Source organism: Manis javanica, chromosome 11, assembly GCF_040802235.1.
Source record: "Manis javanica isolate MJ-LG chromosome 11, MJ_LKY, whole genome shotgun sequence".
NCBI lineage: Eukaryota > Metazoa > Chordata > Mammalia > Pholidota > Manidae > Manis > Manis javanica.
In genome coordinates, this window is record NC_133166.1 from 96172859 (window position 1) to 96188715 (window position 15857).

Here is a 15857-nt window from a genome sequence, read left to right on the forward strand (position 1 = left end):
TTAATTTTCCCCATTCTACACATGGGGATATTAGGGGTGATGGAAAGAAGAAAGGATTGAGAAAGAGAAGGAGAAAGCAAGTCTCATTTTATTCCACTTTTGGTGGTTTTCTTCAATGCTTTCTTTGTACCAATCACTTGTAAGAAATTACTGATAAAATTCCAAAGACCAAAATCCTCAAACATTCTAAATAGAAATAAAGCCGAGAGACAAGACACCAAAAATGGCTAAAGAAAATACAAAATGAAACAAAAGACGTGCCTGAGAGACATCATCAAGCTGAGGTTTTCCATAAAGGCTAGAGAGAGACTCCGCTCGCATGAGATACTCCGCTGTCCTTCTCTTCACAGCTTCTCGACGGGTAGGGCTGGACTCGCCTAAAACGAGAAAATGAGCAACACACCTGAAAAATAAATCAATTTTCTTTTATCCAATCTGAGGCTTAACTTCCTTTTATTGAATTCACTGTTTGTTCATTTTTCTAAGTGGAAAGAAGAGAGATTCAAAATTGGAACAGACATTGAAATTATTAATGCCAACAAGGTCTAAATATTACCTCCATGAATTTCATTTATCTAAATTCTGAAACTCTCCTTTTTCAATACGATAGAGAACTTTGTAGGAGTTGGTACATAAAAAATGTAGTATTAAAAACTCTGCAGACAAAAAACTATTGTTATAATTTTTGTTATACAATCATCCAACTCAACGAATAGGACTAAGTGCAATAGAGGTTCAGTAAGAGCTCTGACATGGATATGATAAGCTGTAAAAGTATCACCAAACTGGAGAATAAAATTATTTGTGGTAACTCTGAATTCACTCTGACTATTGTAAGTTTCATGGTTTTTCATTAACAACAAATTGTCGCACACCTTACAACTGCAAGCAAAACTATGACTGAGATCCCTGTAATACAAAATTTATGCAGAAGTGAGTAAGTCATTTACTTGGTCTGGCTCTCAGTTTCCCTAGACAAAGGGTATTGAAAGTGGCCTCCAAAAAACTCAAGACCTCAAAACAGAGGTTGTCTAGCCCATGAAATACTGGCCGCCCCCCGCACCTTTCCAGAGTGGGGTGATCCTATGTTTTTTTACCCACTGCATACACTTGACTATGATCTGACATTTCATTTTCATTCCATGGCTGAAAGTCAAAAAGTTTGAAAACCACTGCACTACACTATCTCTAAAATTCCTTTCATAAGGAATACTCTATGCTACTTATGACTCCTTTTTATCAAAGCACTTAATACATTGTACTGTTCACCCTATGCATCTTCTGAATGAAGTTACCAAAAAAGCAAATATCATACAATAGAAAGTGCCCCGGATTACATTCCAAATACCCTGGTATTCCGAGTTCTGGCTCTGCCTTTCACTAGTCATGTGACAAGTGAATCCTCTCCAGTCTCTGAACTTCCTCCTTGTTCTCTAAATAGGAAATACACATCTCAAACGACGGTGGCGATTAAAGGAGACAACATAAATAAAAGGTACTGTGGGAGCACTAAATGGTGAAGGTTTTCAATCTTCTTATTCTCTCAAAACCAAATCCTACAAAAATAATGTTACCTGGTTTGTTGAACTAAAGTGAACTGAATTATAGTAAAGCAGATACTTTCCCCTCAAAAAGATTTTCAGTGGAAAAGCCTCTTCTTAATTCTGCCTGGAACAGAATTTTCTGTTTCTGCAGGAAAAGCCTTTCTCCTCCCCTTCAAACCCCTCCACCTCTTTCCCTATTAAGTACCAACCTTTCACAGTGATTTGAATGAAAGCTGTTATTTTGTTTCAGATCTCAGTCCCTCTAGTCACTGCTATTTAGCCAAGGGTGAGCCCCCCTTGTCACAAGCTGAGCCAATCATAGAACCCCACCTATTGGCCACAGTGAGAGAAGGGAGAATTGGGCCAATCAGTCCTTCTCTGTTATTAATGCTGGAATTAAGAGGAGTGAGAAATGCCAGCAGCCACAGTTTCTGCCAGTGCGTAAAAAGCTAATCGGAAAGAAGGAACTTGACAGAGAGAAGCAGTTATGACAAAAAAAGAGATCCTAACGTGCCTGGGGTCTCTGATTCCTGCCCTCCTTTGCTTACATAGCTCCAATGCCAATTTTGTCACATGGGAACCTAAGAGCCTTGACTGAGTACAGACCTCAAAGACAAACTGCAACAAAATTGGGGTTGCAAGTCTGCTAAATAACTTTTCTTTCACAGCTTTTACATTACTATTCCATCTCTTCTCTCCCTTATGAATAATTCAAAAATATAACTAGCCCTAGTGGGGGAAAAAATCTTACTTTTTAACTGTGGAACAATCTACCTTTATTAACTGTCCAACTCCTCAAACCTCCACTAAAATTAAAATATCAATGTTTCTGCCACTATCCTTAACATTTACTTAGTTTCTAAACCCAAGGTTTTTCTTCTTACTTGGTTGAAAAACAGATAAAATCTGAAAAATTACCTAACTATAACATATTCTGAAGGTAAAATGTGCCATATAAAAAAGAAATAGTCACTATTTCTACACACTACTAGTCCCTCCACTTTGAGTTTACTCTTCATGGACTCTAACTACGATTCTCACTATTAGGTCTTCTCATTTCAGGTTATGCTTTTCAAGCCCCAATATAAATCCCCATCTGGAATTTTTTATTCATCTTAGGCTCAACTGTAACAGAAACTATGGACATTTAGTTTTTTAATTCAGTCTGATTAAGCTTGAATAAACTTTGAAAACTTGTTTTATTCAAAAGGAATCAACTTGCCTCCCCAAATAATTTGAAATTCAAAAAGGCCAACCTTATGGAACACCTAATTAAAGCTAGAGTTAAAACTGTATTTTGTAATCAAATCACTGTTTTTTAAACTTTTGGTATCTCTGCCGCTTTCTAGGCAGTCTCCATGGTAACAGAGAAACAAGAACCGGAAGCCAGCAGTTGAAATGGACTCCTGCTGATGACCGTGGTTCCGCTTCCATGGAAACAACCATGAAGTGATGGAAATTCTGGAAGGCTTTTTAAATATAACCTTAAATATACAGACTATGACTCCTTCCTTATCAGCCCCTTAAAAGTAGGTCACAACCACTGCTGATCAATAGCAGCAGCCCAGGATGAAAACCACTCTAGCAGATTTCTGCTGCTGGATACTTCCTGAGGTTTGTAGGCAACAGAAAGAAAAGACTAATCTGTAGATTTCTAGAATAATCCTAAAATCAAATTACTGATAACTGATTGTAAACAGATTTTAATTGATTAAAATTTTTAAATCAATTCTAACCTCCTTAATTCCTTAATCTTCATTTTAAGACTCATACCCAGCCCATAATGCTTCTTTTTCAAGGAAAAGTAGGTTATCTAGAATCCAACTTTTAATCCCATATTAGGTAATGTGGCTATTATTTCTTCAGTAATATGCCCAGGCAGACATTCTATAAATGCTTTTTTAAATGGATATTTTACATTCTACCTAAAAATAAATAAATATCTTCAAAAGTTTCTCTGCATTTCTGCTCATCATTCAGATAAAGCAAGAATTTCCTCCAATTAAAAACAAATAAATTTTAAAAATTTCCCCTGGGCTTTGACATTCAAAAGAGAAAAACTGCTCCCATTATTTACTGACCTTTATGTTAAAAAGTTCTGGTGTACCATAACAGATGTCTTACTGTGGGTAAAACTAATATTTCCAGAATATCTAGCCTGGCTTTAGTATATCTGCATATCAACAGGTGCTCAAGGGTGGATAGAAGTATGGCTTTAGTGCATTTGCATCATTCCTCGGGGGTGGAGAGAAGTTCATCTCCGTATCAGTGGGTAACTACCTGGGCAAGGAGGGCTTACCTGTACCTGAGAGGTGAGGGGAGGGCCAGTTTTGCTGCTGTCGGAGCAGGAAAGAGGGATGGCCCAGGACTACAGTTTGTGAGCAGTAAACGGATTTTAAACTTTATTTCTCCCTTTCACTGATTTCGGTTTTTTGAGGTATTTTGCCCCAGGATTTCCTTTCTCTGGACTTATACTTAAGCATATTTGCCAACCTGTATTTCTTTACCTTATCAATTTCTCATCAGGAAAGAGGATGGGTATATGGTGATTACAGAGTACAATCTGTGAAAGAAGTGTAGCTGAGGAGAAATTCCAAAGTTGCCAATGAAATAGAAACTTTGGCCGGCAAATTCTGCATTTCTCATAGCACCAACTCTGACTTACGTTACTAAGAGAAGTTTTATAGAAGGCACAGTCTACAATGGAATTGTGAAATTCTAATTTAGTCAAGAAGCCATTGCCACTTGACACTCCTTCATTACATCAAATTCTATTTACAAGATGTATTATCTTCCTTTTATAACTAAGCAAATTAAGGCTCAGGGATGTGAGATGGCTTTCTCAATTATGAAACTAATGTTAAGAGTCTAAACCTCAATCAGGTCTTATGATACCACACTTCTGGTCACTGAATTTGAATTAGATTATTCTATTACTGAATAGAACAAGAAAAATACAGAGTACAGAGCAGGGTACAGGTAAGTATGGAAACAAAGAGAAGAGAAAAATAAACTATTAGGAGCCTCCCAGACAACACAGCAGGGTAGAATCAGAGAGGAGGAAACTGAAGATGACAGACAAGCACACGGGAAAATGAGAGCTGCAAAGAGGTATGAAGTTCACACTATGTAAAAGAAAATGAGCTTTCCTGAGAAAAACTGGCCTCTCAAACACCCTTGTTACCCAAGGATTTCTTTGGAAAACAAAGGTCTTTTTTCATTTACCATTAAAAAAAAAAAAAAAGTGAAGGGGGGCATAAATGGTGAGAATGTTCAATATCTTGATCTGGGTGATGGCTACAAGAGAGAAAAAAGAAAACGGTATCTTTACTCACAGAACTAATGAAAATCAGTTTCACAGATTAGAACATAGCTAATGTCTCATCACTGGGTCAAAAGAATGACGATACTGGAAGAACTGGCTGTATTAGACAATACAGTATGTGTACATCTGTACTTTATGGGAAATTTTAAGGGATTTCCAAGAGTATTTTGACTATACTTGATTTTTGCCACATGCACAGAATTCAGTCCCCACAGAAGACTCCGGTCACATTTTACACTCTTATCTCTACTTCTTTACTCCACAAACACTCTTCAAGAGGCCCTGCCACTTGGTGTCAAGCATTCTTGGTGTCCACTCCGACTTAACACATCAGCAAGAACATTCAAATCAACCTGGGTTTGACAGAATGAGTGTTTGTATGTGGGTGCTTCCTTTTTTTTTTTTAAACAACTTTAGTCACATAAAAGCATACTCCTGTTTGAGATGGCCTTGGTGGCTATAGTTTTTTTAAGTGCCGATTTATTATATTTAATGGTTTTTTTGTTCTTTTCAGGTATAGCCTACCATTTCTGACTTATGCTAAGTGTTCTGACAACAAAAGGCAACCTTGAGGAGAACAGTTAATTGACGGTTCTGTACGTCTACCACAGCTCTGGAGCCATCAGCCTTTCCTCATGTAACACAAACCCAGTCAGTCAAGGAATTTGCTTTCCATTTGCATTTAAGCAATCCCCTATTAATGTTTTTTCAAAACCAAGTGTTAAGTGACCCCTAGAAGTTCAAAGAGTCACCAAAGTATAGTAAAAGTAAAAATCATAATAATATTCATGCCCAGGCATCGTCTCGATTATGTATGATTGCTTTCAATGTTGCTTAACAGTTTTTGGTTTCCCTCTATCAGTAATACTAAATGAAAACTAACACACCATTAGATCATAGAGCACTGAATACCTACAGAGACAACCTTCTTTTAGATACAACAGTTTCTTTCTCCTGAACCTGTTTTTCTTTGTTTTGCAACATTAAAAGGGAATAACCCAAAAGACTAATAATTCAGTCCCTTCAAAACAACATTGCCTGGCCAGTCTCTTTTTGACAATAAACTCTTGTCGATGATTGATAGATAGATAGATAGATAGATAGATAGATAGATAGATAGATAGATAGACTGATTGATTAGATAGGTAGATAGACAATCAATCTCCTAAGTATCCCTTATATTCTAATCAAATGGCTTCTAAAAGAATCAGATAAAGAGATTATAAAAGCTACAAATATATTAAAGGAAAAAAATAAAGAATTAAAACCAAGGAGCTAAAATTTTGCCTTATGAGAAAGAATAAAAATAAAATAGGGAAAAATTTGGAAATGAAACTCCACATAAACTAGAATTTTTTATCTGCCATACTAATAAATGCAGAAAGTCCCCGAACCTCCTCAAGGGCTTCTGCTCACTCTTTCACTGGCTGTAAGCAGTATGTTAAGAGAAGGGACAAACCTGTGGAAGGCTCTAAAGTCCAACAATTGTGTTCCTGATGTCATGATGCTGAATCACATGTTTTTACTCTGTGATGATGTAATCAGCATAATTATTGATTATAAACAGCTAATCTCAATTCTAGAAGTTTCATAGACTTCTTTACGTGTCCCCACCTTAAAAATTAAATTGACTTAGTGTATGCCAAAATTAGAACAGACCCCATCCCATCTTTCTTCAGACTGATTTAACGTGAAGATATACATTCCATGATAAACAATTCAAAGAATGTATCAAGGCCCATGTCAGGATAAAAAAGAAAATCCTCTGCAGGCTTTCTTTAAACCACTGAAGTGAAAAGGTTCTCCATACCATTTACTCCTGTCCCTTTTATTCCTACCACCTTCAGAAGGCATCTACTATGTCCCAGACATACAGTCATCACAATATTTATAGTCATTTTAATACTGCCATGGAATATTACATATGGAAGACCCTCAATAGAAGTTCATTATATGAATAGAAAAGCAAATGATTTTGCACAAATACTACAGTTTGATAGCAATACCTTCATGCCTAGAGATGCTCCAATTACCTATTTCTATAAGTTAGTGCCTTTCTCTAACTTAAATACTTACATTAAATACATGTCAGAAAATGTATGTAATCATTGCCTTAAATGCATAAAATGGGAATACAGAGGAATATGCCATAATAGTGGCATGGTTATACTAAAAATCTACATTTTGATTTAATTTTATGAAAAACTGCTGTAACAGTATCCATGAGGGAAATACAGCACAGATATTCTAAGTAATCTGTGTAAAATAAAATGAAGTCTATGAACTCTTTTTATTGTTTGACAATTGCAATTTTGGAAAATGTGCTTCTTAACAGTTTGCAAAAGTATGATATGCTTGTACAATGACCTAGTTATTTTTCAAATGAAACACACTGAGATTATTAATGGTAACACAGTAAGCTGAGAAAAAGCAGATTAACATTTTCAATACTTGCTAAAAGAGAATAGATAAGCTGAACTATGCAATTTATTCAAGACTCAATGTTTAATTATTAAGATATAATTTAAACTGTTAAGTTATAAAACCTATGTAACTCAAGTAATTATAAAATGATGACTAACTTTCTCTCAAAGTGCCTAATAATGTGCTAATGCTAAAAGAGCAGTTACTTTCCATTTAGGGTTTTGTTTACTTTAAAATACAGATATCTACATGTCTTCTGATCAAAATCAAAGTTTTTTCCAGTAACACAGGAATTAAATAAACTCTCATTTTAGTGTTTTTAAACTACGTTACTAAATCTATAAAAATATGGTGATTCTAATGACAGACACCTTCTAATAAAAACCCTTCGAGAATCCTCATCTCTCTGCTTTTGCTATAGAGCAGCTGTGCCTCACAGAGATTCACATGAATGAAAATATTTAGATGAGAAACCACCCACTTAGTTTATTTTCCATATGACTTTCCTGTAATTATTTTGTAAACTGTTCACACAACAATACATAAAAACATCTGCAAAAACAGGTAATTAATGTGTCAAGCCAAACTAATGCATTTTTTATGGTGTCCATGCTTCGTCAACTGTAATTATAACTCTTTTTTAAGCAAATGATGATGTGTTTGTTGCAATGTGCAAGTGGTTATTTTAGATGCTCTGTTTACTGTTCATACAATCTGAATATAAAAACTCCACTGCTACTTTATCCCACATCAATGCTTTACCTAGCTTTTTGCAGAAGCAGGAAAGTGGTATTCTTTTCCAAGCTAAAATTTCCAGAAAACATTTTTGCCATTAAAAGATGAAACTCTCAACATAAAAGTTGACACAAAAATAGCCAACAATTCAAGAAACATATGCCAGCAAATGATTCTTTCACATTTTCTTCTTTCAGTTGTAACCTTGTGGTTACTTTATTGGGATAAATAAAGCACTTTATCCCAATCAGCTGCAGTATGCTAAACCCCCTGAATATCAGAAGTTGATGAGGCTCATGACTGTTTTCAATGTATAATATCCACTCCATCTAGTCCCACAAACACACATATCTTTGACTTAAGACCAACAAATGAAGAACCAAATTCTGCCCAAAATACATTGTTTCACATTCAATTCATCCTACTTGAGTTCTAACTAATGAAAGATGATTACAATTATTATTATTAACATATAATAACTAAGACTGCAGAGCAATAATCATCCTCAGATGGGCATTTCTGAAGGCACAGCCTTTGCCAGTGCACTGGTGGGCAAGGCAAGCCCTCAGCCAGGATGTCAGCAATGGCCTCCAAGACTACTGCTAGCATGATGGTGAGGGTGGCTAGCTCCTCCTTTCCACAGGGTGGTGGTCGTTTTGGTGGTGCAACTGCCAAGCTGGGTATATTGTGTGGGGTGAGCACAAAAGGAATGCCAAGGCCCAGCTTTTTGGACACCTGAAAAAGCCTTGCAAGCCGGTGCAACCACAACAGTCCCCTTGGCCACTGCTGACAGCCAGGCAGAGGGCTGGCCTCACCCACCAGCCCGCTCACAGCAGTAATGGCTCAGCCACCACAGGAGAGTGCATGCAGCCCACACAGGGGACACCCTGGAGCACCTGATTCTAGTGGCTAGGGAATAGTGCACTTCTGGGCATCAAAGGACACCTACTTTATAAGGCCACTGCTTTCAGGACCAGAAGACACAAATGACCTAATATATAGCAGAAAAAATAAGGAGGCACAGGAATATGTTCCAAACAGAAAAATAAGACAAAATGCCAGAAAATTTGCAAAATGAAGCCAAGATAAGCCATCTACCTGATATAGAATTCAAAGTAATGGTCATAAAGATGCTCAACAGACTGCAGGAGGACTTCAACAGAGAGAAAATATAAAAATGAACTGGTCAGAGCTGAAGCATGCAATAAAATTAAAAATACACTACAAGGAATCCACAGCAGGTTAGAGGATGCAGAAGAATGGATCAGCGATCTGGAAGACAGGAAAGTGGAAAGCAACCAAGCTGATCAACAGAAAGAATAAATAATTTTTTTAAACAAGAAGATGCCAAGAGATCTCTGCAACAACTTCAAACAAAGCACATTTGCATAATGGAGGTCCCAAAAAAAGAGAAACAGAAAGAGATAGGAAACCTATCTGAAGAAAGAAAGACAAATAGACATACAGGCCCAGAAAGCAAAGAGAGTCCCAAATAAGATAAACCCAAGATTCAGACCGTGACACATAGTAATTAAAAAGGCAGAGATTAAAGATAAAGGGAGAATTTTAAAAGCAGCAATAGAAAAGCAGACAGTTACAGCAAGGCAAATGGCATAAGACTAACAGCTAATTTTTTAGCAAAAACTTTACAGGCAGAAGGGAGTGGCATGATTTATTCAAAAACTGAATGGAAAAAAACCTACAACCAAGAACATTCTACCCAGCAAGGTTATTTAGAATTAAAGGATAGATAAAGGAGTTCAATACCACTAAGTCAGCCTTACAAAAAATGTTAAAGAGACTTCTTTCAGGTGGAAAAGGAAAGATCATAACTAGAAAGAAGAAAATTAGAAAAGAAAAATTCTTCAGTGGTAAGAACAAACACAGTAAAGGTAGTAGATCAATCACATATAAAACTAATGTAAATGTAGAAACAAAAGTGATAAAAATCAATCATTTTACACAACAAAAAGCCAAGGATACACAAAGTAGTACAATGTAAATTACGACATCATAAATATAAAATGTAGAGGGGGTAATAAAAAAGAGAGTAGTGCTTTTAGAATGTGTGCAAACCTAAGCACCACCAATCTAATATACATATATATATATATATATATACTGTTATATAGAACTCATGGTAACCACAAACCAGTAACAAGTAATAGATAACAAAAAATAAAGAGAAAAGAATTCAAGCATAACACTAAGGAAAGAAATCAAATCAAAGGGAAGAAAAGAGAGGACCAGGGAAGAACTACAAATACAACAATTAACAAAATGGCTGTTAGGTGCCTACCTATCAATAATTACCTTAAATGTAAATGGACTAAATGCTCCAAGAAAAGACAGGATAGCTGAATGGATGGAAAAAAAAAAAATCTCTATGCTACCTATAAGGGATTCACTTCAGATGAAGACACAAAAGTAAAGGGATGAAAAAGATATTCCATGCAAATGAAAGTGAAAAAAAATTTAATAGTTAATATTTATATCAGATAAAATGGACTTCCAAACAATGTAACAAGAGACAAAGAAGGGCATTAGAGAATGATAAAGGTAACAATCCAATAAGAAGATATAACAGTTGTAAATATCTATGCACCCAACATAGGAGCACCTAAATATATAAAGCAAATGTTACAAGACATAAAGGGAAAAATTACCAGTAGTACAACAGTAGACTTTAATACCCTACTTATATCAATGGCTAGATCATCCAAACTGAAAATCAATGAGGAAAGAGTAACACTGAATGACACATTAGACCAGATGTTTTTAACAGATATATAGAGACCATTCCATCCAAACTCAGAAGAACACACATTCTTTCCTAATGCACATGGAACATGTCCAGGATAGATCACAAGTAAGGCCACAAATCTCAATAAACTTAAGAAGACTGATTTTGTACCAATCATCTTTTCTAATCACAAAGCTATGAAACTAGATATCAATCACAAGAAAAAGAATTGGAAAAAAAGCATAAACATGTTAAGGCCAAACAACATGCAATTAAACAAACAATGGGGTTAATGAACAAACCAAAGAGGAAATCAAAAAAATACATGAAAACAGAAACACAATGGTTCAAAACCTCTGGGACACAGCAAAAGCAGTTCTCAGAAGGAAGCTTATTAATGATATAGGCCTACCTCAAGAAACAAGAACAATCCCAAATCACAAACCTAACCTTAAAATTAAAGGAACTAGAAAGACAAGATCAAAGTCCCTAGTCAGTAGAAGGAGAGATATAATAAAGATCAATGAAGAAATAAATTCAATAGCAACTCAGAAAACAACATGAAAGATCAATGAAACTAATAACTGGTTCTTTGAAAAGATAAGCAAACTTGATAAGCCATTAGCCATTTTCACCAAGAAAATAAAAGAGAGGACACAAAATTAGAAATGAAAGTGCAGAAGTTACAACTGAAACCTCAGAAATACAAAGGATTATAACAGACTACTACAAACCAACTGGACAACCTAGAAGAAATGGATAAATTTCTAGAAACATACAATCTTCCATGACTGAATCAGGAAGAAACAGAAAATCTGAATAGACTACTTACTAGTAATACAATTGAATCAGTAATTTAAAAAACCCTTCAAACAAACAAAAGGCAAGGACAGGAAGACTTCACAAATTCTACCAAACACTTTAGATCTAATACCTATCCTTCTCAAACTATTACAAAATATAGAAGAGGAAAGAATGCTTTCAAACTCATTCTACAAGGCCAGCATTACCCTGAAACCAAAACTAGACAAAGCATTACAGAAGAAAAAAAAAAATTACAACCAAATATCTCAAATGAATATAGATACAAAAATCCTCAACAAAATACTAGCAAACTGAATTTAAAAATACATTAAAAGAATAACCACATTGTTTTTCTTGTGAAACCTTCATAAGAGTATTTATCAATGATACCTTAATAAAAAAATTAATAAATAAAAATACATTAAAAGGATCATTCATCATGACCAATTGGGATTTATTCCAGAGATGCAAGGATGGTTCAACATCTACAAATCAATCAATGTAATGCAACACATTAACAAAAAGGCTAAAAGCCACGTGACTGTCTCAATAAATACAGAAAGAGCATTTGACAAAATGCAACACCCATTCATGATAAGAACTCTCAACAAAGTAGGTATAAAGGAAACATACCTCAACATAATAAAGGCCATACATAATAAACCCACTAAAAGTGGCTAACATCATTCTTACTGGTGAAAAACAGAAAAATTTTTCTCTAACATCAGGAACGAGTCAGGGATGCCAACTCTCAAAATTCTTATTCAACATAGTACTGGAAGTCCCAGTCACAGCAATCAGACAAGAAAAATAAACAAAAGGCATCCATATTAATTTTCACTACTTGCAGATGACAATACTATATATAGAACACCCTAAAGACTCCACCAAAAACTATTACTAAATGAATTCAGTAAAGTTGCAAGATACAAAATCAATATACAGAAATTTGTTGTGTTTCTATATACCAAAAATGAACTAGAAGAAAAACAAAATTAAGAAAACAATCCCATTTACAATTGCCCCAAAAAGAATACTTAGGAATAAATTTAACTAAGGAGAAAGAAATTCTGAAAACCATATGACACTGATAAAAGAAATTGAAGACAACTAAATGGAAAGATATACAATTATGGATTAGAAAAATTAATATTGTTAAAATGTCCATACTACCCAAAGCAATCTATAGAGTCAATGCAATCCCTATCAAAATACCAAAAGCACTTCTTTATAGAACTAGATCAAATAATTCTAAAATTTGTACACAGACCCAAAACATCCAAAGCAATCTTGAGAAAGAACAAAGCTGAAAGTATTATGATCCCTGGTTTCAAGCTATACTACAAGCTATAATAATCAAAAAGGTATGGTATTGGCACAAAAACAGAAAAAACAGACACATAGATCAATGGAACAGAGTTGGGGAGCCCAGAAATAAACCCATGTATATATAGTTAATCTACAACAAAGGAAGCAAGAATATACAATGGGGAAAAGATATCTCTTCAATAAATGATGTTGGGAAAACTGAACAGCTACATGCAAAAGAATGAAACTGGACCACTTTTTTATACTATATAAAAATACACTTGAAATGGATCAAACACCTAAATGTATGACCTGATACCAAAAAACTCCTAGAAAAAAACAAAAGCAGTAAACTCTGAGACATTAGCCTTAGCAGTCTTTTTCTGGATCCATTTCCTCAGGCAAGGGAAACGAGCAAAAATAAGTAAGCAGGGCTACATCAAACTAAAAAGCTCCTGCACAGTAAAGGAAACCATTAACAAAACAAAAAGGCAACCTACTGAATGGGAGAATATATTTGCAAATGATATATCTGTTAAGGGGTTGATACCCAAAAGATACAAAGAACTCATAAAACTCAACACTAAAAAAACAAATAATCCTATTAAAAATGGGCAGAGGAACTGAACATTTTTCCAAAGACAACATACAGATGGCCAACAGACATATAAAAAGATGCTCAAATCACTAATCATTGAAAAAATACAAATCAAAACCACAATGAGATTATTACCTCAGACCAGTCAGAATGGTTACTATCCAAAAGACAAGAAGTGTGGGTGAAGATGTGGAGAAAAAGGAATGTTGATGGGAATATAAACTGTGCAGCCACTGTGGAAAACAGTATGCAGTTCCTCAATAAAACAAAAATAGAAATATCATACCATCTAGTAAATCCACTTCTGGGTATTTACCCAAAGGGAAAAAAACTTTAATTTGAAAAGTTATATGTTTATTGCAGCATTGTTTATAATAGCCAAGATATGGAGGCAACCTACATGTCCATTAACAGATGAATGGTTAAAGATGTGGTATATATACAGAATGGACTATTAACCATAAAAAAGCAAAACCTTGCTATTTCAAGATGAATGAAAATGTAAACAAAGTATCAAAATTTATGGGATGCAGTGAAAGCAATGCTTAGAAGGACTTTATAGCTTTAAACACCTATATTGAAAAGAAGACTTCAAATCAATGTAAGCTTCCACCTCTTAAGATGAAATCTCAAAAAAATGAAGAACTACACCAAAAAAAAGTAAGAAAATGAGCAGAAACCAATTAAATAGAAAATAGTAAAAATATAGAGAGAACATATTGTCAAAAGTTGGTTCTTTGAAAAGATCAGTAAAATTAAAATCCAGTTAGACCAACCAAAAAAAAAAAGAGAAAGAAGACACTACAATTGAAACAATATATCCATCACTCCCATTCCTTTACTTTGCCTTCATTTTTCAAATATATTTTCATTGGGTATAGAATTCTCAGTTGACAGGCTTTTTTTTTCCCCTTTCTGTATATTAAAGATGTTAATCAATTGTCTTCTTGAATACATTGTTGCTGAGAGGAAATCAGATGTCATTCTCATCTGTGGTCTTCTGTTCATGTCTTTTTTTTTCTTCCTGCTTTTAAGATAGTATAGCTGGTTTGAGCAATTTGGTTATAGTGCTCCTGGGTGTATTTTCATGTTTCTTATGCTTGGGGTTTCTTGTGATTCTTGGACCTATAGAATGTTTTCATAAAATTTGGAAAGCTTTCAGGCCTTATTTATTCTAATAATTTTCCATCTCTCTCTCACCCTCCCTTTTCAGGGGCTCCAATTTCACTTATCAGCTGTTCTTAGCTTACTGGTACTATATCAGTTTTTGCATCTAACCATTTCATTTTGAATAGTTTCCATTGCTGTATGCTCCAGCTCATTAATCCTTTCTTCTGCAATATCTAATGAGCCACTAATCCCATTCCTTCACTTTTCATTGCTGATACTATAGCTTTCATCTCTGTAAGTTCAATTGTGGTCTTCTGTAATATTTCTCTACTTAACTTTCTGAACATAATAAGTACAGCTATAATAAGTTTTGAAGTCTTTTTGTCAGGTGATTTTAGCATCTGTGTCATTTTTTAGTGGGTTTTGATTGATTCATTATTTTCCTCACTGATATGTCTTACTTTTCCTGCTTTTCTGAATGAATGGTAACTTGATTAGATGTCAGCCATTTTGAATTTTACCTTATTAAGTGGTGGCTATTTTTCCAATTTCTACAAATACTATTTAGCTTTGTTCTGGGATACTGTAGTTTCTTGGAAGCAGTTTTATCCTTTTGGGCCTAGCTTTTAAGATTTGCTAGGGTGAGCCTAAAGCTAACACTCCACAGGGACAAAACTTACGATAGTCTTATTCTACCCAATGCCCCATGATTGAGGTTTTCAAGACTACCTTTTAGGATAGATAGTATTCTCAACTACATAAGGGTCAAATCTTTCAATACTTCTTACTTTCAATTTAGGATTAATTTAAGATTAATTTAACTTAAATTTACTTTTAAGTTCAGTAAATATATAGAGAGAGATATTTGTGTGTGTATACATATGTATATAGGTATAGATATTGATAATAAATATGAAACAAAAATACATAAATCTTGAATACTTGCAACTAAGTTCAGTGATATATTAAAAAATGATAAAGTAAGTTTATTTCAGGAATACAAAGGTTATTCAACATTAAAAAAAATCGGTGTGGAATCTCAAGTCTAGGAAGCTAATGTTACCCAATTTAAAATCTCCTCATATAACCTCTCAAACAAACAAAAAATCAAGAGCAAATAAAACTACATATGACCCACACTTTCAGCATTACTATGAAACAATACCATGACCTTTGGATTACCTGTAAATAGAGAAAAAAACAAATTACAACAAAGTTCCCTGGGCCCCACTACTGCAAGCCTGTGAATGTGGGACCAGGGGAGGA

At 34.6% G+C, this 15857-nt stretch overlaps 1 protein-coding gene across 12 annotated transcripts in view; it reads right to left on the minus strand.

Annotated features, from left to right (window-relative positions):
• The window catches only part of RPS6KC1 (ribosomal protein S6 kinase C1), a 388511-nt gene that overhangs the window by 273020 nt on the left and 99634 nt on the right, over positions 1-15857 (minus strand). For all 12 annotated transcript variants that reach the window (XR_012122859.1, XM_073216955.1, XM_073216956.1 and 9 more), the window contains one exon: positions 262-377. Coding sequence is in view for 11 of the 12 variants with exons in the window: in XM_073216955.1 (XP_073073056.1) it covers positions 262-377 (116 nt within the window). In the remaining variant the exon portion in view is untranslated. The remainder of the gene's footprint in view (positions 1-261; positions 378-15857) is intronic.